The sequence below is a fragment of the Lygodium microphyllum genome, chromosome 15 (genome assembly GCF_053477565.2).
Source record: "Lygodium microphyllum isolate KBCC chromosome 15, Lygodium_microphyllum_v1.1.10, whole genome shotgun sequence".
NCBI lineage: Eukaryota > Viridiplantae > Streptophyta > Polypodiopsida > Schizaeales > Lygodiaceae > Lygodium > Lygodium microphyllum.
Window position 1 is genome coordinate 149,860,451 of NC_141149.1, and position 24,746 is coordinate 149,885,196.

Below are 24,746 nucleotides of genomic sequence, written 5' to 3' on the forward strand. Positions count from 1 at the left end.
TGGGATGGATGGCATGTGAGCCAAACTCGAGCATGGTTTTTGCTTTGGATAGTTAGCGAAGAGATGAGTGATTCTGCACTCAGGGCACCTTAGGTTAGTCTTGTCTCTATTTTGTTGCTCCCTTTCAGGACAGTGTGATGAGACGTGTCCTGGGTGACCACAAGTCCAATATATGATTAGTTCTTGGGTCTGTCCTCCTAGGTCCCTACCTTGTACCCTACCTAACACTATCGTTGGTACTAGTCAATAGTCCATAAGGAGTGCATTGCCCTCATCGTTATGTAAGACATAAGGGTATACGTAAGTCTCTTCCTCATTTGGCTCTTCCATGCAGTGGATTGGAGCATCGCTCGATGAATGGGTCTCATAGAGACCATGCGGTCTAGGTAATCCAATAGGATTTATGTCCATTCTAGAAACAACCAGCTTAACTTCATTTGGGCCAATGGGGATCCCCTTCTTGAAGAATTGTTGCAGTCTATTTGCTAGGTATGGTTGTGAGTATGGAAGTCTTCTAGGAAATCTACAATGCGCAACATCGTGATCAAACCTACCGCAATTAGTACAAGGTTGTGACCTAGGGTCTTGACACTCGGCTGCCAAATGGTTTCCGCCACAATACACGCATTGGATATGTGGGTGCATTGGTTGTCTTAGCATCTCTTGCATCTTGGTTATTTCCATTTTCATGTCAGCCAATTCCTGGTTGGTGTTTGTGGCCTTTCCCTTATCTCGGGTACTTGTGCTTGATCACTCGTTGGATGCTGAAGCTCTTTCCGAACTTCTAGAGTTCGTATCTTCTTAGTTTGAGTTCTCGGAGCTCCTCTCCTTTAGCTAGTCGTCTACTCGAATGGCTTCTTCAAACATCCTAGCTAGTGCATCTCGTTGTAAGCTCGAGTTGCCTACCAAGGCTTTATAAAGCTCCTCATTTTGTATTCCAGTGATGAATATAGTTAACACTAGTCTTTCAGTCTGGTCATTCAACCATCGGGATTCTCTTGAAGAGACTCCTTAGGTGATCACATAGTCAGGAATGTCCTCTTTTTCTTTATGCTAGACATTCATAAGTCGTACTTGCAGGTTGTCAGAGTATCCAGGCTCAGAAAATCTTTTAATGAAGAGGTTTTTTAAGCCATTGAAGTTCACTTACTCTGCGGCATCTAAGCTCGTGTACCAAGTCCAACCCTTGTCATCTAAGCAAAGCCTAAATGCTTGAGAGCACTGAGTCAAGTTGGTGAGACCATTGGCCTTGCAAACTTGCTTGAACTACTCTATGAAGCTGTATGGATTGTCATGGGGCCGGTACTCATGGAGCTGCTTAGTGACAACTGGTATCTTAGATCGGCTCCTGGAGCCTTGGTTTACCCCTAACCCTACTAGTAGTGATGTTGTTAACGCTGCAGTGCTCTGCTATGCTACTATGTTGTCTAGAAATCACTTCATGAGAAGCTCACTAAGTGTCAAGTCTCCTTCCAGCACTCTCTCATGTTCAGTTTGATTCCTACTTGCTAGGTTCAGTACTTGTTGTATCTCTTGCACCTCTGTGTTCTGCCTTAGGCTCTTAGTTTACTAGTCTTGGTTGTATTTCACTATGCCTTGTAGTACTTTGTGGGGTAGCTTCCTTTTCTCCTCTAGGTAAGCTATGATGGCTTCTGTCGTTCTACAACGGTGCTTATATGGAGCGTGAGAATCATAGTTGTTCACCAAATGCTAGATCACTTTTGGAAAAACTCCCAAGTCGAGTTCCTCGTTCTGCTTGCAATCTGAGCTTTCTTCTCACATGGTTGCATTCTCATGGTCCACCAAGCTATCGATAAGGTTAAGAAGGTGTAGTAGATCCACATCTCTATCATTGTTCACTTGGTCTTACATTGGGCTCCGATTGCCCATCTATGTCTTGGGATCTTCTCCTATTGGTGGGCTCCTTCAAGTCCTTTTATCTAAGTGAGTTCCTTAATTATTGCATACAATCCTCAAATTACCTCCACTCATTTTTTCAAAAAAATTACAAAAATATGACTTGGCCCAACTCGCTCGAATTGCATGGGCCTAGTGGTGGATTGGGAAGATGGACAGGCCGAGGGCCCGATAGGAACATTGGTCCAATTTGCGGCTCGAACGACTAAATGGACATGGCTGAGTCTAAAAGGGCCGAGTGGAAATGGCTACGTTGGTTTGGGCTGAATCAAGTTGGAATCCAAACAGAGCCGAATGGTACACTTAGATGGGCCAAGGCGCGATGACCGAGGGCCGAATTTAAAGGTGTTGGTCGAGTTATTTGTTTGGACAGGCCCAATTGGCCAAATGCAAGAGGGCCGAGAGTGGATTCTAGGACTTGGCCTAGAACTAAGCCACTCCGACAGGCCGAGTTGTGTGCAATGACAGCAGTGGCAAGAATGATTTCGTTAAATCCAGTGATCCAAGCAATCACAAGGCGCACAAATTTCTTTATCACAGCAAGGACATAGGGGGAAGGGATTGATATACTTGACACGTGTGAAGAACTCCCCAATGGCAAGATCGAATTGAATCACCAATGGAAGCTCTCTCTCTATCTCTCAATGCTATGGTGAAAATTGAGCTCTTCTATGGTCTCCTAGTCGTTAAACCCCTTCCCAGGCAAGGACTTGCTATCCCCAATCACTCACTTGCCAACATTAATAATTTCAAACACTCTTTTTTCCTCGTTTGCCACAATTTGTGCCATGTTTTTCCCTGTTTTATAGTAGTAAATCCTACACTTTTCCAATCTGAATTCTTAATCCTAACCTATGCTAAATGCAACAAGAATCAAACACAAATAACTAAAATGATTTCCCATTTTTTTCCAATCATCAAACAACCAAACTAACCAAAATACTTACTTGTATCCAAGATCAAAAAACCCAAACTTCCTACCTACCTCAAGCTTTGTTTTGGGGATGAATCCCTTACTTCGATGCTCGATATGAGGTATGCAAGTGCTCAAGCTTGAATCCGTTGGTCCTGGCAGCAAAACCAGAATGTGGAGGGAGCTCACACTCAACTGCTAAGACCCATGGACTGCTTATTGTTTTAAGTGTTTCAAGGGAGCTCTAATGGCTATCTCTCACCTAGCCGATGTGCCTTCGAACCTACTAGTGTAGCGAGCTTACCTCGATGCTGGAATGAGTTGCCTCCTCCTTCGCACACACCGATAGCTTCATGATCCTAGATGCTAGCTCAAGCAAGCATCCTCAAGACTCCTCCATCGAGCTCCATCCACCATAGTCACGCATGTTCAAGAAGAGAAAAGAGAAGATGAGATGGTGAAGAGCTTCACCCTCTTGAGCCCTTACTCCCACACACTCACTCCCTCACACTCTCATAGTCCCTCTCTCAAGAGCACCACACAAGCAAGGTGAAGAGAAAAAGAGAATAAGAGAGGACTGTTGTTAGCCACATACCAAAGAAAGAGCTTCCATTCACTTTTTGAAATTTATATACAAGCCCTAAAATCCCATGGGCACCCATCCCTTTTTACATGATTGGTTGTTGTGGCAAGGTCCTTTTTCCTATTTCCCTATTCTTGCCTCATCATATGTTAAGCCGTCTATTCTTTTATAAATGCCACAGGCAGGAGCCCAGCACTCTCTTACAGGAGTTTTTAGAGTTTTTTGAGGTGCCTTCTATTTAAAATTGTGCTTTTTCCTCAGCTTAGCTTTAGGGGCTGTCTATGCTCTTTTTCTATCATTTTTACGCTCTTTAATTTATATTTCTACCATCTCAAATTGAGATTAACATTTTCTACTACTATTGTAATCTGCTACTAGAGATGATGTCTTAATTTCAAGCTATTGTCTGCTAGTTCAAGTAATTAAGAATGTGTTTGAGGTACTGACCCACTGCTACTTCAAACCTGTTGTAGTTGTTTTGCTGTAACCATCTTAGTCCTAAGATATTGGATGTTGAGTTAAGTGTCAAAACTCAAGCATCCCTCTGTTTGGGCAACCTTGATGGCTCTAATTGCTCACATCCTCAAAATCCACTTGCCATGTTTTCATACTCTAGTAGTTCTTATATTTCTAGGACTATCCATACCAATGTTGTCCTTCCATCGCATGTAGAGATAAACAATACAATATGAGAGATAATGTGGTTAGAAGCACCACTATCAAAGTACTGGACATTGTTGAGCTCAACCATTGGCAGGAGCACAAGGATGTATATTGTGTGCAAAATTGAATGTTTCTTGCAATGCTACATCATGGATCCAATGTAGATAAGTAGTTACATGTATAAGTGAAGGATCCAATCCTATTGTACAAGTTACAAATATATGATGTTCTTGACATAGTAGCTGGTAAAGACTGTAATTGCAAAAGGAAAATTTCTCCAGTTATAATGCAACCTCTACCTTTTCAAGTCAAATTGTTGGAGCAAGATATGCAACTAGTGGTTCATAGTGATCAGCACAAGCTCCGTAGGAACATATTTATTTCATGAAAAGAAAGACTAGTACATTTCTAACCTCTCCTCAAGGAGAATGGGACAAGAAGAAAATACCATTCTCTTCTTCAATCATAGCATTTGCCCCATGGACTTGACAAACAATAAATTCCCATTTAGACTCTATTGCAAGGCTTTCAATATCTATGTCATCACTAAAACTTGCAGCCCTACCATCCCTATTCTAATCCCTAGATAACAATCCATATTTTGTGTGTTGGTGTGTAGAGAGGCTCAAGAGCTACACAATGTATATACTATCAAAAGCCACTACATAGGCTCAAAAGCTACATTTGATACGTTACTTGGAATATTGTAATGAATAGTGAATTATCTATGCATATCTATTGGTTTTAAATCTCCTTGTGTGTCTACCACACTCTATCTTAATGCGAGCCCTCTTTATGTCATGAAATTCACCCATGTTGTTTAAGTAACAACCAGCACTAGACCTATTTGCAAGGTCAATGGATGTGATAATGGACTTCATCTAGTTCATGTGTGTCATCCCACATAGGAACATTGTGACCCCTGTCCCATTGTTGAAAGGGAGCGACGGATCGAAGGTTGGACTCGAGAGCTATGGCGGGGGAGCAAGAGCAAGAAAGGAAGAGACTAGAAATGGGAACTCCAACAGTCACAATGTGTGATCGGGCCTTCCTTATTCAAACTGTCACTAAAAGAATAAAGAATAAAGTGACGGTGACAGGCGCCCACCACCTGGAGTGTGCAGTGGCGGTGACTGTCAGTGTAGTAATACATGGGTGGCTAGGTAGAGGCACCTTTACCCCCACCCCCAACAACCTCCCACTTAAAGGCGAATCTGCCCCAGTGAGGAGTGAAAAGAAAAAGAAAAAAGATAGTACAACATGTACACATGTACAACAGGATGAGGAAAGACGTCATCTCATCCCACGCCCACCAACCTCCTGAGAAAGGCAAAGCGCTCTGTAAAGAGGCCTTTCGTGAGCAGATTTGTAGGATTCTGGTCAGTCGAGATCTTAACAAGATCAACAGACTTGTCCTCAATGACCCCACGTATGAAGTGATACCTCACCTAAATGTGTTTCCTCTTCGCATGGAAGATCGAATTTGTTGAGAGTGGAAAAAGGCTGAAATTTTGACTGATTTTTGTTGTTTTTGAGGACTGAATGATTGATTTTTGATGGATTTAGAGTGATGTATGGTTGTAAGGGAAGTATTTGAGAGTGTTTTGGATGATATTGATTATGTTTTAGAAGTTCATGATGATTCTCAGTGGAGATATGAGGTTCTGTGATGTTCTGATAGGTTCTGATTGGTTCTGTATACCTTATGTATAGCTTTTGTTTTGTTCTGATTGTCTTTTGTATGAAGCATGGATTGATCATTGATGAAGATTGAGATCTTCTAAAAGCTTATTGAATAGTTTTTGATAGTTTGGAATGGTTTGAGTATGAGATATGAGGTTCTGTAACCTTCTGCTCTGTAGAGCCTCTGTCTCTGTATTGTCTCTACTCTGTCTCTGTACTGTAACTATACTGTAGTTGTTCTGGTGTACTGTAACTGTTTTGTAGACCTTCTGTAAGTGTTCTATAGAATGTATGTGTGACTTTGGGAAAGTTTTCTAAACTTTGGAAAGGATGAATCTAAGTTGAAAAGAGCTAAAACAAGTGGAAGAAATAGCTTCTGAAGACTGAAGAGAAGACTAAGTGACAGTGGCAGTAGTGAGTTGTGAAAAGACACTGTAGTGGCTCTGGTGACTCTTCATATCAGACATACCTCTTGGGAGGTGCATCCAAGACCTAAGAAGGATTATTGAGGGTTATTATGAGAGCATTGTAGTGAGGATATGATGTACTATTGATAGAGAGAGAGAGAGAGAGAGTCAGAGATAGTCAATTCTATCAAAATAGTGTAATTGTATATGAGAGATAGAGAGAGAACTATGAAGACATTGAAGATGAATAATATGTGATTGATTTCCATTCAAAGATGGTGTATTACTTTGTGTTCTTTGTTCTATTGATGGATTTTGTAAATATGTTGAAGATTATGGTTGATTCTATTAAATCCGTGGGAGAAATCTACTATGATACTGCGTGAAGAATTGTTGTTTTCTTTGTTTTGATAATCAAAAGAATGAAATAAAAGCTTGTTGATGTTATAAGGTAGATTTTCTTCCAAGAGAATTCTCTTTTCCTTGGTGTTCCTCTTGGGGCTCCAGGATTCTTGGCTAAATGAATAGCACTCATAGAATTCGAATGCAGTGTAGGGATAGCATCAATACCAAGGTCAACAACTAAACGACCCAACCAAATGGCCTCCTTGCAAGCCTCAGTGGCTGCAACATACTCCGCCTCTGTAGTAGAAAGGGTTGTGCATTTTTGCACCCTGGACATCCAAGAAACAACACCTCCAGCATAGGTGAATACATAGCCAGAAGTGGACTTCCTACTATCTGCATGTCCTGCATAATCAGAGTCAATGTACCCCATGACTCTTGTAATATTCCTGCCCGTGAATATTGACTTCCTGCACACCGCGTGAACCTCGTGCAAAGGTTATCTTCCGTATTGGAATTTTCGGTAGTGTAATTTGTAACCCGCACGTGAGAAATTGAGACCTCCGCATTAGCAAAGCAAGCCTAGGGATTCAAATCCGCAAACCGCAGGTAAACACCCTCTTGCGAGGGGAAAAATGAATAAAATTAAAGAAATTTTTTTATGTTTATCCCTCTCCCCCAGCCAATGCATGGCTGGAGGAGAGGGAATGAGGGGAGGGATGGGGCTAGGAGGGAGTCGTGGGCTGCATGCATAGCCCACGTGGTGGAGCTCCCCTCTCCCCCCTTGGCCTGTAAGAACCCCCCCTTAGTGGATGGGCAAGAGGGAGGAAGCAGAAGACACCGTGTTGCGTGGAGAGAGAGTGGGAAGTTGCTATTGATGCCGTGCTGCGCTGTGAGCAAGGGGGGAAGTGGACGGCGCCGTTGCTATCGTTACCAAGTCCGCTGTGAGCCGCCGAGCTGAGCACGTTGCCGCCATTCCCTCCACTGCTGCCGCCGTTGCAGCGTGTGGTGCTGAGGCTCCACGTCGCCACAGGAAGTTGATCACCCCTCCCAAGCGACGTCATCTTCCGCCACGTTATTACCCCCTCCCTCTTCCACGTGGGTTCTGATCATAGCAAAAAGCTTCTTAACAGCTTCTTTTAAGAAGCTTCTAAGGGGGGGCCTTCCATAAGCCCCATTCACACAAACCATCTATAAGTCCCTTCCCAATAGCCACCCCGGGATTTTTTAAGAAGAAGAAGAAGCTCATAAAACATCCATTCCCACAAGCCCCATTCGCAAGATCCCCTTTCTACAAACAAGCTTCAAATCCCACAAGTCTGCTCGTGAAAATCCCAATTCCCGCAAGCCCTCATAAAGTTATGTTCCCGCAGCTCTCTCGTAAAAGGCCCATCTCCACAATCCAAGCTCCAACCCTCCCTTGGCCTCCCATAAGCCCAAATCCGGTAAGCCGGTATTCTCAGGGATCTCCTGCATATGAGGGAGAAGGGCAAGATCTTGAGGTTTCTTACCAAGGTGAGAAAATTCAGCGATCACGTAAGGGCAAAGGCAAACCCGAAGTCCGTAAACACGCCTACGATGGCCCCTAAGAAATCACAAGGCACGCTTGCGAGAGGATCTTCTCCTAACATTCACATGGATATTTCCCCGAGCCCACAAGCCCAAGCTTTTTTCAGTTTTGATTTCATGTAAAATTATTGCATTAATCACGATAACTTCATGAACTAGGAAGCATCTATGCATGTCAAATCCACTTACCTAAATGAAATTGGAAGTAAATTGACTATTTGAACAACTATTAGAACTAGTTCATGATATGAAATTGGTCATTGGTATTTTCAATGGGATGAATGAAAAAAAAATGTAAGTTGCCTACGCATTTTACGACCTAAACAGTAAGTTGCCTTTTGTGCATTTCAAAGTGACGAGCCTAGAACAACTGTTTCCTATCATTATAAGGTTGAATTGTTAAGTGGACCTTGACTAGGCATGGAAAGAGTAAGTGCATATCGCATTTTTAGGAAAATCTTCATTGTAATGATTCATTAGGGAAAGTCGTAAAATCAACCATAGGAAACAACAGAGCATGGCAATGATTCTATGAGCTTGCATGGAATAGGTTAACTCTAGCTTTAATTGGCATGAATTTCATTCATCAAGAGTTGTATTTAGGGAAAGGCTACATGGTTCATTAAAGCATGCAATCTTAAAATCTTAGAAAAAGAATTGCGGGCATGACCCTTGAATGTAAGATCTAGTAGGTTCAATGGAAGTTATTATGCAATTTATCATGCGATTTGATTTTAACAAGAAAAGTTAGGGTTATTGCGAATTTAGCAATACGTAGAAGCAATGAGTCGCATGTTTACCTGAATTGTAAGTTGTTACAACTAGCTTTATCCTTTTCATCAAGTTAACATCTCTAGGAATGGTTCGTCCTTGTCACAAGACAAGTAGATCGAATTATCTAAATCACCTAACCCGCAAGGGATTCATATAGGCATGGTTTAATCGATACAATAAATACCCCAAGTGCTAACTAGGGTTAGCACGTTAAGGACTCGGCCTAGTTTTGCACTTATTGCCAAGTCATAACCCTTAAACCAAAGGTCCTACCCGCATTTGAGGAATGTAAGGTCAATTGGATGATCATGCGAATAACGATCTAGGGTTTCTACCCTAAAGATCATTCATTCTAATGCTGAAACCCAGATTGAGTTGGAATCCCTAGGACCGATCGTTGTTAGCCTAGTGCAGTTAGGATTGGGTTGGGTAAGAAGACACCCTAAACCCTGCTTCTTGTCTAATCATGATTCCTTGACTAGAAATACTGTTCAATGGGTGAAATGACCCCTTGGAATAGATGCGACACTTGTGCAACAAATTGCAATGTCGCATGGTCTTGTGGTTTGATCACAAGAGAGTTTTGCCTTTCCTTGGAATGAGGTTGGCAGGTTCTTGCGCTAGTTTAATGTGCAAGGGGATGAGTAGTCATCCTGCTACATCACCTTTCTTGGGGAAAATTGTCGGGATAAGGAAAGTTAGGTATTTGCCTGGAAACAAAGGATCAATCAAAGCGACATGGTTGCCAGGATTTATTGTTAATGTATAAAACCTAAGGTATTGGTTAAGTTGGGTTAACAAGGTATGGCCCTAACCCAAGGACAAAAGGGTTAACAAACAAACCCTTGGGGATCTTGCCAAGTCGCAATTGATCCCGGATCGAATGCTAGATGCATTCGAAGAGAAGGATTCACTCCTTAGCAGTTGGCCAAATAAATGACCACTAGAATTAATTGTGCTTGTAAGAGTTTAGAGCACTATTTGTATTGTTTGTTCAAGGAACTAAAGGATGGAAAGATATTTAATGCTTCAGGTTGAAGGCCTGAAGGGAGAGGCAGCCTTAGTTACCCCGGACTGTCTGCCTGACCCTAAGCAAGGGGGTTGTTAGCCGCGCTAGGAACGTGGACTGAACCCGCCACGTGAGGTCTCTCCGTTGAGCGCTTCTTGGAGCAGGAGGACGCTTGGGTACCAGGGGGGCTCAGGTCGTAAATCCCTTGCCTTCCGAGCCCTTCACAAAAGGCTAACATGACTCGGGATTGGATCTCGAGGCCCGCATACTAGTCTATGGGTGGAATCTTGAATTAGTAATCCGTGTGGATTGCTGGATAGCCTTGGGGGGGATTATGGATAGCGTTCAAGCGGATTATGGATTAGCGTACGGGCTGGACTTTATGGATATATTCCAAAGATAAATAAGATAACCTGTTGAAAAGGAACTTGTTTGAGATTGTTTTTCTATGTCAAGTGCTAAGATTACATGAAGGAACCACTATCTAACTGGCTAATTAATGAAGCTGTTTGATGCGTGTCCAACTAAATGTGGTAGTTAATTAGACAACTAAAGCAACCTTGAGGAAAGTGCGGTGGATGTGGCCATGGGTCCATCCTACGGATGGGTGGTCCCGGTTAGCCGGGAACTTTTCTCAATCATAATGGACAACAAGGAGCTCTTCTCAAAGGAAATGAACAGAAAGGGCGCTGACCTAGAATTTAGGTTATAAAAATCCCGATTTATACTGTTTTAGGGGAACGGAATGGAACTATGCCTTATGGACAGAGAGGGCAAGCCTTGCATCCCTCTTGTTTCTCATTCTCCTTAAACCATGTGCAGCATGGATCCGCTTTGTCCCTGGCATTTCTGCATAAAGTAGATCACTTGGAGCTCGACGCTAGCTGCCATTTAGAAAAGTGACCATTAGGGGAAACCTTGATTCAGGTTGGTCCTACGTGGGAACGGCCAGAATACTTCCGTTACGTGGCAGATGCGAAAAGTCCTAGATCGCAAAACCCGTAACATTCCATGGAGCACTGGGCAGAGCTTTCTAGACTCTCTTTTTGACGGACTGCTAAGACGTGTCCTGAAAGGTAATAGGTGGACACGTTACAGTTGGTATCAGAGCAAACCAACAAAGGATCTTTCTTTATAATAAATCTTAATAAAAAGAAGTAAAGAAAATGTTGTTGTTAAGAACATTTTCTTACTTTTGATGCTGTCTTGCAGAATTATGAAACATGGAATAGATTCTTAGTGTTCCAAGTCATGTTTATGACCACAATGCATTCCTCAGATTATCGACAAAGGATCGATATGATGAACATCCTAGACCGTATTTATAATCCATCGCCTTTGTACGTGGAACGGAGATGGACGGGTGACTCAGGAATCTACTACATAGCTGCCCACCGATTTGCGTACCTTCGAACTAACCTAAAGAGAATCAAGTGGTTGGAGGACTTGAAGATCGTGAAGCTGTTCATTTTTGTTGAGGCTCACATAAACACAACTTTACATGTCGAAGGTCAGAGGGTCGAGTTGAACTCATATGTATACGAGGAAGTAACTTGCATAATTCCCGCTGACAGGATCAAGGTGTTGGGATGCTACGAGAAGAATGGGTACTAAAGGAAAGGATACCCTAATCTTCCGATGACTTATCGATTCCTGAAGATCCATGACCCAATACCATACTATTATCCAGTTCCCATGGCTAAATGTAACACAACATTATTCTCCCCGAACTAATGTACCAGTTGCTCTACCATCCCAAGAAATATTGTACTCGAAAAGGGCTATGCCCATATGAATGGAATAAGACTTCTTTTTATCAATGATTGTCTTGTCTATGAGTATTGATAAAAAGTTAAGTGGCTAGTTTTCTTGGCTAAAAGCTGAATTGGGTATGAGATATAATCATAACGATTAGCGAGTTGTTAACGTTAAGAATCCTCTACCCAAGCACAACCCCAGGTATATAGATTCCCAGTCTGTCCCCTACATCAAGTACGGCCGTGATTCAGGAGAAGAAGTTTCTTCTCAAATAGATCAAACTGTCGGAATTTGATGAGAAAGGAAGGACTGTCCAAGCTAATGCTTAGATTTGGATAGAGTCCATGGAAGATTATTTTGAAGCGGCTAGTACTGCACCTGCCAATGCTCGCCAAGCTGAAGTTCACTGGCAAAGCCAGGCTTTGGTGGAAGCAATGGTGTAGAGATCAAGGGATCTCGGAAGGATCCATTACCTGGGAAAAGCTGAAAAAAGTTGTGCAAGGAAGATACTTACCACCTGCGTATCGCACACAGAAAATGAATGAGTTCTATGAGCTAAAACAGTTGGGTCTGACTCTTGATGCATACTACTCAAAATTCGTCTCACTTCTGAAGTATGCGCCACAAATGGATATGACACAACAAGTGTCGAAGCTTTGTGCCTGTTTAAACCCACCTGTGAATACCCACCTTGAATCTACACAACCAACAGATCTACATGACGCACTCATTCGAGCTGCGCCCATAACTCAAGAGGTGCAGGCTAGGCCAAGAAATAACAAGACTTGATCTTATAATGATCAGAATAGAGGAGCATATAGGCCCAAGCAAAGAGAGTTCAAGGTCAAAACTAGGGACAAAGAAAGAATGCAAGGACCAATAATGTCAATAACTTTGTCCCTACCCAAAGTAATGGCTACAATCTCCGTTGTTTCCACTACAATGAGCTCGATCATTTTAAAAGGTAATGTCCCAAACTTGGCGGAGGACAATGTCAAGGACCTTTCCAAGGAACCGCCCGCGGCCAAGGAGCCGCCACTCGAGGCAGAGAAAGAACCACCTGTGTTGCCAATAGGGAATTGTGCGAAGAAGAAGACCTGACCATGGAAGCAGAGTATGAAAGGGAAATAGTCCATGCCGCCCTTCACAAGAAAGGCCCGAATTGCCAATTTTCGGTGATTCAAACACCATTGGACTATCAAGGTAAAGGTTTCAAAACCTTGATTGATTGTGGCAGTACGCATTCCTTTATCTCACCAGCTTGTGCAAGATTATTAGGAATAGCCACAATAGAAGCATCTACCTTGCTTTTGGAATTAGCAAAAGGTCGTGAGGTCACTTGTATCAAGCAAACTGCTAAAAGGTGGAATTCTTTCTAGGAGGAAAGATGACTTCGGTCAAATTCATGGTCATGAACGTAGGTATCAATGAGTGTTTGCTCGGAATGGATTGGCTTAAACCTAATGACGCCCACATTCATTGTGGAAAGGGCCAAGTTTCCTTTCGAAACTCTAAAGGGGAATTGGCTTCAACTCAAGCAGAGGCTGGAAAGCCAAAAATTCAATTGTCCAAAGTATCTCGGATTATAAAGGGAGTTAGAAAAGGACTACCTGTCTACTTGATTAAGCTTCATAAGCTAGATCAAAAGCAGGAGTCTAGTGAAGGACCCTCATGGCTAAAGGAGTATGTGAACATATTTCCTGAAGAGTTGACAGAACTTCCGCCTCAAAGGGAAGTTGATCATGAAATCAAGCTAGTGCCGGGAGCTACGCCAATTGTAAAAGGCCTTATAGAATGTCCATTCCAGAAGCAATTGAGCTGAAGGAGCAACTCAAGCAACTGTTAGATCAGGGCTACATCCGTCCTAATAGTTCACCATGGGGAGCTCTAGTGTTGTTCCAGAAGAAGAAAGATGGAACACTTTGACTGTGTATTGATTACAGAGGGTTGAATCAATTAATTGTTAAGAACAAGTACCCTATTCCTAGAATAGATGAGCTTCTTGACCGTCTTCAAAGTGCGAAGATCTTCTCCAAGATTGATCTTAGGTCCGGATACTATTAGATAAGGATCAAGGAAGAAGATATCCCAAAGACGGCCTTCAACACAAGATATGGACACTTCGAGCTCCTAGTCATGTCATTTGGGCTTATGAATGCACCTGCTACCTTCAACAAGTTAATGCAGGATATCTTTAGGCCATATCTTCATGACTTTGTACTCGTCTTCTTCAACGACACCTTAGTCTATTCCAAACAGGAAGAAGATCATGAACCCGAGCTTCGCATTGTCTTGGAGACAATGAGGGCACACAAGCTTTATGCTAAGATGAAGAAGTGTACATTCTTCAAACGTCAGATTGAATATCTAGGATTCATCGTATCAGCGGAAGGAATCTCAGTGGATCCGGCCAAAGCTAGAGATGTTCTAGAATGGCCAATACCAACAACTATCAAAGAAATACACAGTTTTCTTGGATTAACAGGATGGTATATAGTCTTCATCAAGAACTATGCTTTGATTGCAGCACCTCTGACGGATCTACTGAAGAAGCAAACATCAATTGCATGGTCAATTGCCGAACAATCTAGTTTTGATAGATTAAAGAAAAGTTTGGTATCAGCACCTATCCTGAAACTTCCGGACCTCAGTAAGGAGTTCGAAGTAGTAACTGATGCTAGGATGCTTGCCCTAGGATGCAAGAAGGTAATCCTGTAGCTTATTCTTCAAGAAAACTGAAAAGCCATGAGAAGAATTATGCTACCCATGATCTAGAACTGTTAGCTGTCATCCATGCTCTAAAGCTTTGGAGATACTACCTGTTGGGTAATAAGTTTACTCTAGTGACGCATCATAAAAGTCTCAAGTGGATCTTTACCCAGAATGAGCTCAACATGAGGCAAAGTCGGTGGATTGAAGTGCTAGAGGAGTATAATTTTGAAATCAAATATCGACTTGGAAAGGAGAATGTAGTTGCCGATGCACTCAGTCGCAAGGCATTCCTTAATTCTCTAATCTTGCAAAATCCATCAACAGCTAGATCTCTAGCCACAAAGGTATCCATGCCAAACAACCCAATACTCAAGCTAGCTAGAGAAGAAGCATGCCATGATCCAACCTATCAAAGGATGCTAAGGGAGATCCCTATCAAGGATCAGGACCAAAATCTACAGGCAAAGTATCGTGAATTCTCTATCAGTAGTGGATTTTTTGTCTACTATAGAACGAGATTATGTATACCGGCAAGCCAGTCACTCAACCAGAAGATACTATGGGAAGATCATGATTCCCCTTTCTCAGGACATCCCAGCTATGCCAAGACCCTCAATGCAGTCAAGAAGAGCTATTTTTGGGAGAGGCTTAAAGGTGATGTTCTCAAATATGTCAATGAGTGTCTGTCTTATCAACGTATCAAAGATGAACATGTCAAAGTTCCAGTAAAGTTGCAACCACTTGACATTCCCCAAATGAAATGGGAATTCATCAGTGTGGACTTTGTTGTTGGCCTACCCCAAGTTCAGGGAGGATACAATTCCATTATGGTTGTGGTTGATATGCTTAATAAGGTTGCACACCTTATTCCTATTAAGACAAAATATAAAGCCTCAAACATTGCAAGGTTGTTCATCAAGGAGATATTCAAGCTACATGGGTTGCCCAGAAGAATCATTAGTGACTGTGATTTTCTCTTCACATCACACTTCTGGAGAGCTATCTTTGAAGCCGTTGGGACTCAACTCTGTTTTAGTACAGCTTACCATCCCCAAACTGATGGTCAAACGGAGCGAGTCAACCAAGTCATCGAGGATATGCTAAGGGCACACTACTGCCGTGAACCAGAAAGGTGGATTCAATACTTGCCAGTGGTTGAGTTTGCCTACAATGCTTCTTACCAACAAAGTATTCAGATGACCTCTTTCCAAACATTGTGCGGGCATGACTGTTGAAGTTCTTTAAGCTTCTCAAATCCAACCTTGAGGGTTGAAGCTTCAAGGCAGATGCTAGAAGAGATGGATGACGAAATCAAGTCAATAAGACAGGACATCTAAGCCGCCAAGGATAGATAGAAGGCATACACGGATTTGAAACGTCAAGATAGAACCTTCGAGGAAGGAGACATGGTCTTCATTCACGTACGCCCAAAGAAGAGTTCCCTATCCTTAGGAGATTGCAAAAAGCTAAGTCCAAGGTATTATGGACCATGCAAGATCCTCAAGTGCCTAAGACCCAATGCTTATAGACTGCAACTCCCTGAGAACCTAAGGGTTCATAATGTATTCCATATCATCCTACTAAAGAAGTATGTACCTAATCCTAGCCATGTACTTGATGATCAACAAGTTGTAATGCCTAGCCAAGGAGTCCTTGAGCTACGGCCTGACAGGATCTTAGATGTTAGGGAGACACAACTGAGATCTAGAACCTTGAGAGAATGCCTCATCCAGTGGAAAGATTATCCCGAGGAGGATGCCACTTGGATGGATGAAAGCACTCTCAACCAACAATACCCCTAGTTATTCTCAAGATGAGGACATCTCAATTCCTCCAAGGGGGAGGGAATGTAATATTCCTACTCGTGAATATTGACTTCTCGCACAACGCATGAACCTCGTGCAAAGGTTATCTTCCATATTGGAATTGCCAGCATTGTAATCTATAACTCGCATGCGAGAAATCGAGACCTTCACATTGGCAAAGCGAGCCCGGGGGTTCAAATCCGCAAACTGCAGGTAAACACCCTCTTGGGAGGGGAAAAATGAATAAAATTAAAGTTATTCTTTTTATGTTTATCCCTCTGTCCCAGCCGATGCATGGCTGGAGGAGAGGGAGTGAGGGGAGGGATGGGGCTAGGAGGGAGTCGTGGGCTGCATGCACAGCCCATGTGGTGGAGCTCCCCTCTCCCCCCTTGGCCTATAAGAACCCCCCCTTAGTGGGTGGGCAAGAGGGAGGAAGCAGAAGACGTTGTGCTGCGTGGAGAGAGAGAGGAAAGTTGTTGTTGACATCGTGCTGGATTGTGAGCAAAGGGGGAGGTGGAGGGCGCCGCTATTGCCGTTATCAAGTCCGCCGCTAGCCGTCGGGCTAAGCACGATGCCACCATTCCCTCTGCTGCTGCCACCATTGTAGCATGTGGTGTTGAGGCTCCACATCGCCACAGGAAGTCTATCACCCCCCCAAGCGACGTCATCTTCTACCACGTTATTATCCCCTCCCTCTTCCACGTGGGTTCTGGTCATAGCCAGAAGCTTTGTTTAAGAAGCTTCTAAGGGGGGGGTTTCCATAAGCCCCATTCACACAAGCCATCTATAAGTCCCTTCCCACTAGCCACCTCGAGATTTTTAAAGAAGAAGAAGAAGCTCATGGAACCTCCATTCCCACAAGCCCCATTCGCAAGAGCCCCTTTCCGCAAACAAGCTTCAAATCCCACAAGTCTGCTTGTGAAAACCCCAATTTCCGCAAGCCCTCATAAAGATCCGTTCCCACAGCTCTCTCGTAAAAGGCCCATCTCCACAATCCAAGCTTCGACCCTCCCAAGGCCTCCCACAAGCCCAACAAGCCGGTATTCTCAAGGATCCGCACTTTGGAAGGGATCTCCTGTGTACGAGGGAGAAGGGCAAGATCTTGAGGCTCCTTACCAAGGCGAGCAAATTCACCAATTGCGTAAGGGCAAAGGCAAACCGGAAGTCCGTAAACACGCCTACGATGGCCCCTAAGAAATCACAAGGTGCATCTGCGAGGCGGGAAGATCTTCTCCTAACATTCACATGGATATTTCCCCGACCCCACAAGCCCAAGTTTTTTCCGTTTTGATTTCACATAAAAGTATTGCATTAATCACGATAACTTCATGAACTAGGAAGCATCTATGCATGTCAAATCCACCTAGCTAAATGCAATTGGAAATAAATTGACTATTTGAACAATTACTAGAACTAGTTCATGATATGAAATTGGTCATTGGTATTTTCAATGGGATGAATGAAAAAAAATGTAAGTTGTCTATGCATTTTACGACCTTATTAGTAAGTTGCCTTTCATGCATTTCAAAATGACGAGCCTAGAACAAATGTTGCCTATCATTATAAGGTTGAAGTGTTAAGTGCACCTTGACTAGGCATGGAAATATTAAGTGCATATCGCATTTTTAGGCAAACCTTCATTGTAATGATTCATTAGGGAAAGTCGTTATCAACCGTAGGAAATAGCACAGCATGGAAATGATTCTATGAGCTTGCATGGAATAAGTTAACTCTAGCTTTAATTGGCATGAATTTCATTCATCAAGAGTTGTATTTAGGGAAAGGCTGCATGGTTCATTAAAGCATGAAATCTTAAAAGCTTAGAAAAAGAATTGCAGGCATGACCCTTGAATGTAAGATCTAGTAGGTTCAATGGAAGTTTTCTGCAATTTATCATGCGATTTGATTTTAACAAGAAAAGTTAGGGTTATTGCAAATTTAGCAATACGTAGAAGCAATGAATCGTGTGTTTACGTAAATTGTAAGTTGTTACAATTAGCTTTTTCCTTTAGATCAAGTTAACATCTCTAGGAATAGTTCATCCTTGTCGCAAGACAAGTAGATCGAATTATCTAAATCACCTAGCCCGCAAGGGATTCGTATAGGCATGGTTCAATCGATACGATAAATACCCCAAGTGCTAACTAGGGTTAGCACGTTATGTGAGAAATGCGGGATCTAGAGCATGGCAAAGGCGGAAGCTATAGAGGATGGAAGAAGAAGTGTGGACTCATGATGAAGAAGATAAAGACACTGTTTGTTACACAAGTGAATTAGGTTTCAAGATTGAGACTTGGACTCATAAACACAATCTTGTGTATGTGGACAATGACATTGACACTTCACTGAAAAGAAAAGAGTACTATCATTGCATTAAGAAAGGAAGCAAGTACAATGCTTTATAGGAAAGTAGGAAACTGCAGTAGGCACCATTGTGCATATGGGATAAGTTAGCCTGCATATCCTTGACCCTGAGATTCCATACAAAGAGGCTGTTTGAGTGTGATTGCTGATTCTCAACACCCCTCGTCAATCACAACTAGGAACGGCACAAAGTGTGTAGAGGCTGTAATGAGAACCACCTGCAAAGTGTGGGCATACCACAGACATGGCAAAACACCAGAGGCTGTCGCAGAAAAAGCTAAGTGTGGGTACCATAAACATGGTGGACATCCAGAGGCTGTAACAGGGGCCTCACAAAGTGTACAGGGACTGTAATGCCAAGTTACATAAGGAGTTTACAAAGCTTATGGCAGGAAGCATTAGGGCAAGGAAAATACAAGGCTAAAGAAGTCAGTAAAAAATTGATGGATCAAGGACCGGTAGGCCCTTGTGGTTTTCAGTCTTTTTAGGTATGGCATTATGAGCATAACAAATCTTCTTGTCCTTCTTCATCTTGATGTAGGTCTTCTTCTTCTTCTTTTTCTCCAACGTTTTGCTTGCATTGGTCATTTGGTCCTCTTCTTCATGGTCCTCTTGGTCTTTGATTGCATTGGTAATCTTCATGTCCATGTCCATGTCCAACCCTTCAATCTCCTGATCCTTGCGATGCATCTCATGAACTACAATACGCCTCATACTCTCAACAACATCTACATTCACAAGTTTCCTTTTCTTTCCAGAAACCCACCCACGAGGGTATGAAGCTGCTTCAAAATCTGGAGGTGGTAGCAGACTCTCTGGCGATCTCTCACAACCCCTCTTGGGACCCAGAGGTTCAAACAAGGAGCGTCTGCGCTCACTCATCATATCCACATCGTCTCCTAGAGCCACCTGGTCACCAGCCTCTAAATCTGGCGCCTGTTTTTTTCCCACAGATAGCCTTAGCCTAGTTGGTGTCCTTGCTCCAAATGTGGGTGTGCTGACAAGGTCCTCATCCAGAAGCTCATCTGCTACTATTTCAACGTTCTTCCTGCTGCGAAGCCTCACAAATGTCTTTGAACCAGAGTGCAATGGAGCATCAATGTTTGAAACCTTGGTGTGACTAAGGTCGAGGCCCTGCAGCATGGGAACCTTCATCACTTCTACTCTGTATATAGGCAATTATATGTGCATAGATATGACCGTCAAGGGAACTGAGCATCAATCGAGCCACTGCAGATCACAAGCCCGAAGTGAAATGATTGTTGAAGGCTTCAAAATTAGGTTTATCAATCACTCTGGCGCTGATTTCCTGTCAGCTGTGCAGCCACATAAGCAGCTTTCTTCAACAAATTTTTCCTTGGTTTGTTCTCTGAAGGCCCACCACATCACCATAGGTTCCCAGCTCAGGCCTTTGGTCTTGTCGAGTACATCTGTCACTATGACAGGCTCACCCTGAAACCAATGTTGTTGGAAATGATGCAAACTCTCTTTTCTGAGCTTCAATATTGAGGGGCAGTAGACAAAATTGTCAAATGATGCACTCCTGTTAGCAGCTCGTCGTAAGCTGAGGAAACCCGCTTTTGAAACAAGTCCTGTAGATGCACACGATGTGTAGCCGGTTGATATGGTGGAATGGAGGATCGAGGAGAGACCTTCGATCCAGGCAAATTTTCTCGTCTTCTGAGGAAGGACAGGTAGCTGCTCTCTTGGAAGCAGAAGAGAAGACGGGGACAAAGGGAGAACTTAGGTGTTGCAGTTCAGACGATCCATCTAAAATCTGTTCAGAAATAGGCCTGAGTAGGAGATATTGATGGTGTGATGCAATATGCGAAAGGCCATATAGCTGGAATCCCTGGTGATTGACTCTTGGAGAGACCACTGCCCATGCTGTGAATGGTGCAAGCAGTGAATTCACGGGACACACAGGCTGCGGTCAGTTTTGAGATCCAGTGAATTCACGAGGCACACAGGCTGCGGTCAGTCACCCTGGCAAAGGAGGTTAGTTTTGAGATCCAGGATGCAATCATGCAAGCTCCAATCGACAGGACGATGCTGTAGATGTTTGAGTCCACAGGAGGAGGACGATTGCTCTTGGCTAGCAAAAAACAATGAATGATGAAGAGACAAATGGGAGAGAGAGAGAGTCGAGGAGAGCTAAGCCGAGCTGAGCCATGCCCGACTGTGCTCTGATACCATGTGAGAAATGCGGGATCTAGAGCATGGCAAAGGCGGAAGCTATGGAGGATGGAAGAAGAAGTGTGGACTCATGATGAAGAAGATAAAGACACTGTTTGTTACACAAGTGAATTAGGTTCCAAGATTGAGACTTGGACTCATAAACACAATCTTGTGTATGTGGACAATGACATTGACACTTCACTGAAAAGAAAAGAGTACTATCATTGCATTAAGAAAGGAAGCAAGTACAATGCTTTTTTTTTTTTGAAAAGAAAAGAGTACTATCATTGCATTAAGAAAGGAAGCAAGTACAATGCTTTATAGGAAAGTAGGAAACTGCAGTAGGCACTATTGTGCATATGGGATAAGTTAGCCTGCATATCCTTGACCCTGAGATTCCATACAAAGAGGCTGTTTGAGTGTGATTGCTGATTCTCAACACGTTAAGGACTCTGCCTAGTTTCGCACTTGTTGCCAAGTTGTAACCCTTAAACCAAAGGTCCTACCCACATTTGAGAAATGTAGGGTCAATTGGATGATCATGCGAATAACGATCTAGGGTTTCTATCCTAAGGATCATTTGTTCTAATACTGAAACTCAGATTGAGTTGGAATCCCTAGGATCGGCCTAGTGCAATTAGGATTGGATTGGGTAAGAAGACACCCTGAACCCTGCTTCTTGTCTAATCATAATTCCTTGACCAGAAACACCGTTCAATTGGTGAAATGACCCCTTAGAATAGATGCGACACTTGTGCAACAAGTTGCAACGTCACATGGTCTTGTGGTTTGATCACAAGAGAGTTTTTCCATTCCTTGGAATGAGGTTGGTAGGTTCTTGCGCTAGTTTAATGTGCAAGGGGATGAGTAGTCATCCTGCTACATCACCTTTCTTGGGGAAAATTGTCGGGATAAGGACAGTTAGGTATTTGCCTGGAAGCAAAGGATCAATCAAAGCGACATGGTTGCCAGGATTTATTGTTAATGTATGAAACCTAAGGTATTGGTTAAGTTGGGTTAACAAGGTATGGCCCTAACCCAAGGAAAAAAGGGTTAACAAACAAACCCTTGGGGATCTTGCCAAGTCACAATTGATCTCGGATCAAATGCTAGATGCATTCGAAGAGAAGGACTCACTCCTTAGCAGTTGGCCAAATAAACGACCACTAGAATTGATTGTGCTTATAACAGTTTAGGAGCATTGTTTGTATTGTTTGCTCAAGGAACTAAAGGATGGAAAGATATTTAATTCTTCAGGTTGAAGGCCTAAAGGGAGAGGCAGCCTCAGTTACCCCCGACTGTCTGCCTGACCCTAAGCAAGGGGGTTGTTAGCCGTGCTGGGAACGTGGACTGAACCCGCCACGTGAGGTCTCTCCATTGAGCGCTTCTTGGAGCAAGAGGATGCTTGGGTGCCAGGGGGGGCTCTGGCCGTAAATCCCTTGCCTTCCAGGCCTTGCACAAGAGGCCAATGTGACTTGGGATTGGATCTCGAGGCCCGCATACTAGTCTACGGGTGGAATCTTGAATTAATAATCCCTATGAATTGCTGGATATCCTTCGGGCGGATTATGGATAGCCTTTAGGTGGATTATGGATTAGTGTATGGGCTGGACTTTATGGATGTATTCCAAAGATAAATAAGATAACCTGTTGAAAAGGAACTTGTTTGAGATTGTTTATCTATGTCAAGTGCTAAGATTACGTGAAGGAACCAGTGTCTAATTGGCTAATTAATGAAGCTGTTTGATGCATGTCCAACTAAATATGGTAGTTAATTAGACAACTAAAGCAACCTTGAGGAAAGTGCGGTGGATGTGGCCATGGGTCTATCCTACGGATGGGTGGTCCCGGTTGGCCGAGAAGTTTTCTCAATCGTAATGGACAGCAAGGAGCTCTTCTCAAAGGAAATGAACAAAAAGGGCACTGACCTAGAGTTTAGGTTACAGAAATCGTGATATATACTGTTTTAGGGGAATGGAATGGGACTATGCGTTATGGGCAGAGAGGTACAGCCTTGCATCCCTCTCGTTTTCCATTCTCCTTGAACCAAGTGCAGCATGGATCCACTTCGTCTCTGGCATTTTTGTGTAAAGTAGATCGCTTGGGGTTCGATGCTAGCTGCCGTTTAGGAAAGTGACCATTAGGGGAAACCTTGATTCAGGTCGGTCTTAAGTGGGAATGACCGGAATACTTCCGCTACATGGCAGATGCAGAAAGTCCTAGATCGCAAAACCCGTAACATTCCATGGAGCACGAGGCGGAGCTTTCTAGACTCTCTTTCTGATGGACTGCTAAGACATGTCCTGAAAGGGAATGGTGGATACGTTACAACTCTTGTATCCTGGCTGCCATAGCATATGCACATATCTGCAGTGCCCTTCAGGTATCTCATGATACCCTTCATGGCATCCCAATGCTTCTTGCCAGGTGTAGCCATAGAGCATGCCACAACACCAACTGCAAAGGCAATATTTGGACGAGTGGCTATCATGGCATACATAAGACTGCCCACTATGGATGCATAGGGAATCTTGGCCATCTTGGCCTTCTTCTCTTTTGTCTGCGGACAATCAGCCTATGATACCTTCACATAAGAAGGCAATGGACAGCCAATAGGCTTTACGTCCTGCATGTTGAAGCGCCCAAGGACTTTATGAATGTACTCCCTCTGTGACAAGTAGAGGAGTCCCTGATGTATGTCGCATGTAATGCACATACCAAGTATGTGAGCAGCCTGTCCTTGATCTTTCATCTCAAAGCTCTTCTTGAGCTGAGCCTTAAGAGCATCTAGCTCGTCATGAGCTTTCCTTGCTATCAACATATCATCCACATAGAGTACCAAAATCAATAAAGAACCATCACGAGATTTCTTCGTGTAAAGACACGGATCCATAGCACTCCAGCTGTAGCCCTGTGACTGCATAAAGGCATCAAACTTATGATTCCACTCCCATGTAAGAAAGCCGTCTTGATATCCATCTGGTATAGATCCAAGTCAAGCTGAACAACCAAAGCCAAGACTAAGCGCAGGGTGGTCATCTTAACTAGAGCAGAAAAGACCTCGTCAAAGTCCACACCATGCTCCTACTTAAAACCCTTTGCTACCAATCTAGCCTTGTATGCCGGCTTGGGGTGTCCAGGGGTACTTTTTAGCTTGTACACCCACTTGCATGGCAAATCCTTCCTCCCCGTAGGCAAGGAAACCAAATCCCAAGTGTCATTCTTATGCAGGGAGTCTATCTCAGACTACATAGCCCTCTCCCAAGAGTGAGTATCACCCCTATGCATAGCCTCATCATAGGTGAAAGGTTCTCCTGCATCTGTAACCAAGACATAATGCATCGAGGGCTGAAATCTATCATGCGGACGTTTGTCTCTAGAGATCGTCTCACGGCAGGCTCTGGTGCCTGCCCAGCTGCCTGTCCAATGCTCTGACCATGAGCATCTACTGGAACTGTAGGCTGTCCAACTAGCTATGCGGGAGCTCTTGGCTCCTCCTAAAATATGACCCTGCGGATCTCAACAACTTTCTGAGGCTGCCTATGCATCTTGTCTTCATGGAATACTACATCATGACTGCGGATGACTTTTCGCGCCTGCGGATCCCAGAGATGGTAACCCATCTCGCCTGCATCCCCATAACCAAGGAAAATGCATTTGACACTCTTGGGATTCAGCTTACTTCTCTCGTCCCTTGGCACATGGCAAAATACCTCACATCCAAAGACATGAAGATGTGCATAAGAGGAGGTTTTTCCAGTCCATACCTCCTCTGCAACCTGGAAATCCAAACCACTAGAAGGTGATCTGTTTATGACATACATAGCTGTACTAACTGCCTCAGCCAAAAAGCTCTGTGGTAGGCTTGCATGGCTAAGCATACTGCGTGCACGCTCCTAGATGGTTCTATTCATCTTCTCAGCCAAACCATTCTGGGGGGGATAGGGGGCGGTCAACTCACGCTTAATACCCCTCTCATCACTGCTCAAAAGCACGTGAGACATAATCACCCCCATTATCTGTCCTTAGGCATTTTAGCCTATACCTAGACTGGTTCTCAACCAAT

General features: G+C 43.4%; 1 protein-coding gene across 1 annotated transcript in view; it reads right to left on the reverse strand.

Moving 5' to 3' along the window:
- LOC148025211 (uncharacterized) overlaps positions 1 to 19,726 on the reverse strand; it is a 68,161-nt gene extending 48,435 nt beyond the window's left edge. The window contains exon 1 of the mRNA XM_087693661.1: positions 19,071 to 19,726. Within this exon, the coding sequence (XP_087549787.1) occupies positions 19,071 to 19,657 (587 nt within the window). The 5' untranslated portion in view covers positions 19,658 to 19,726. The remainder of the gene's footprint in view (positions 1 to 19,070) is intronic.
- Positions 19,727 to 24,746: the final 5,020 nt, after the last annotated feature.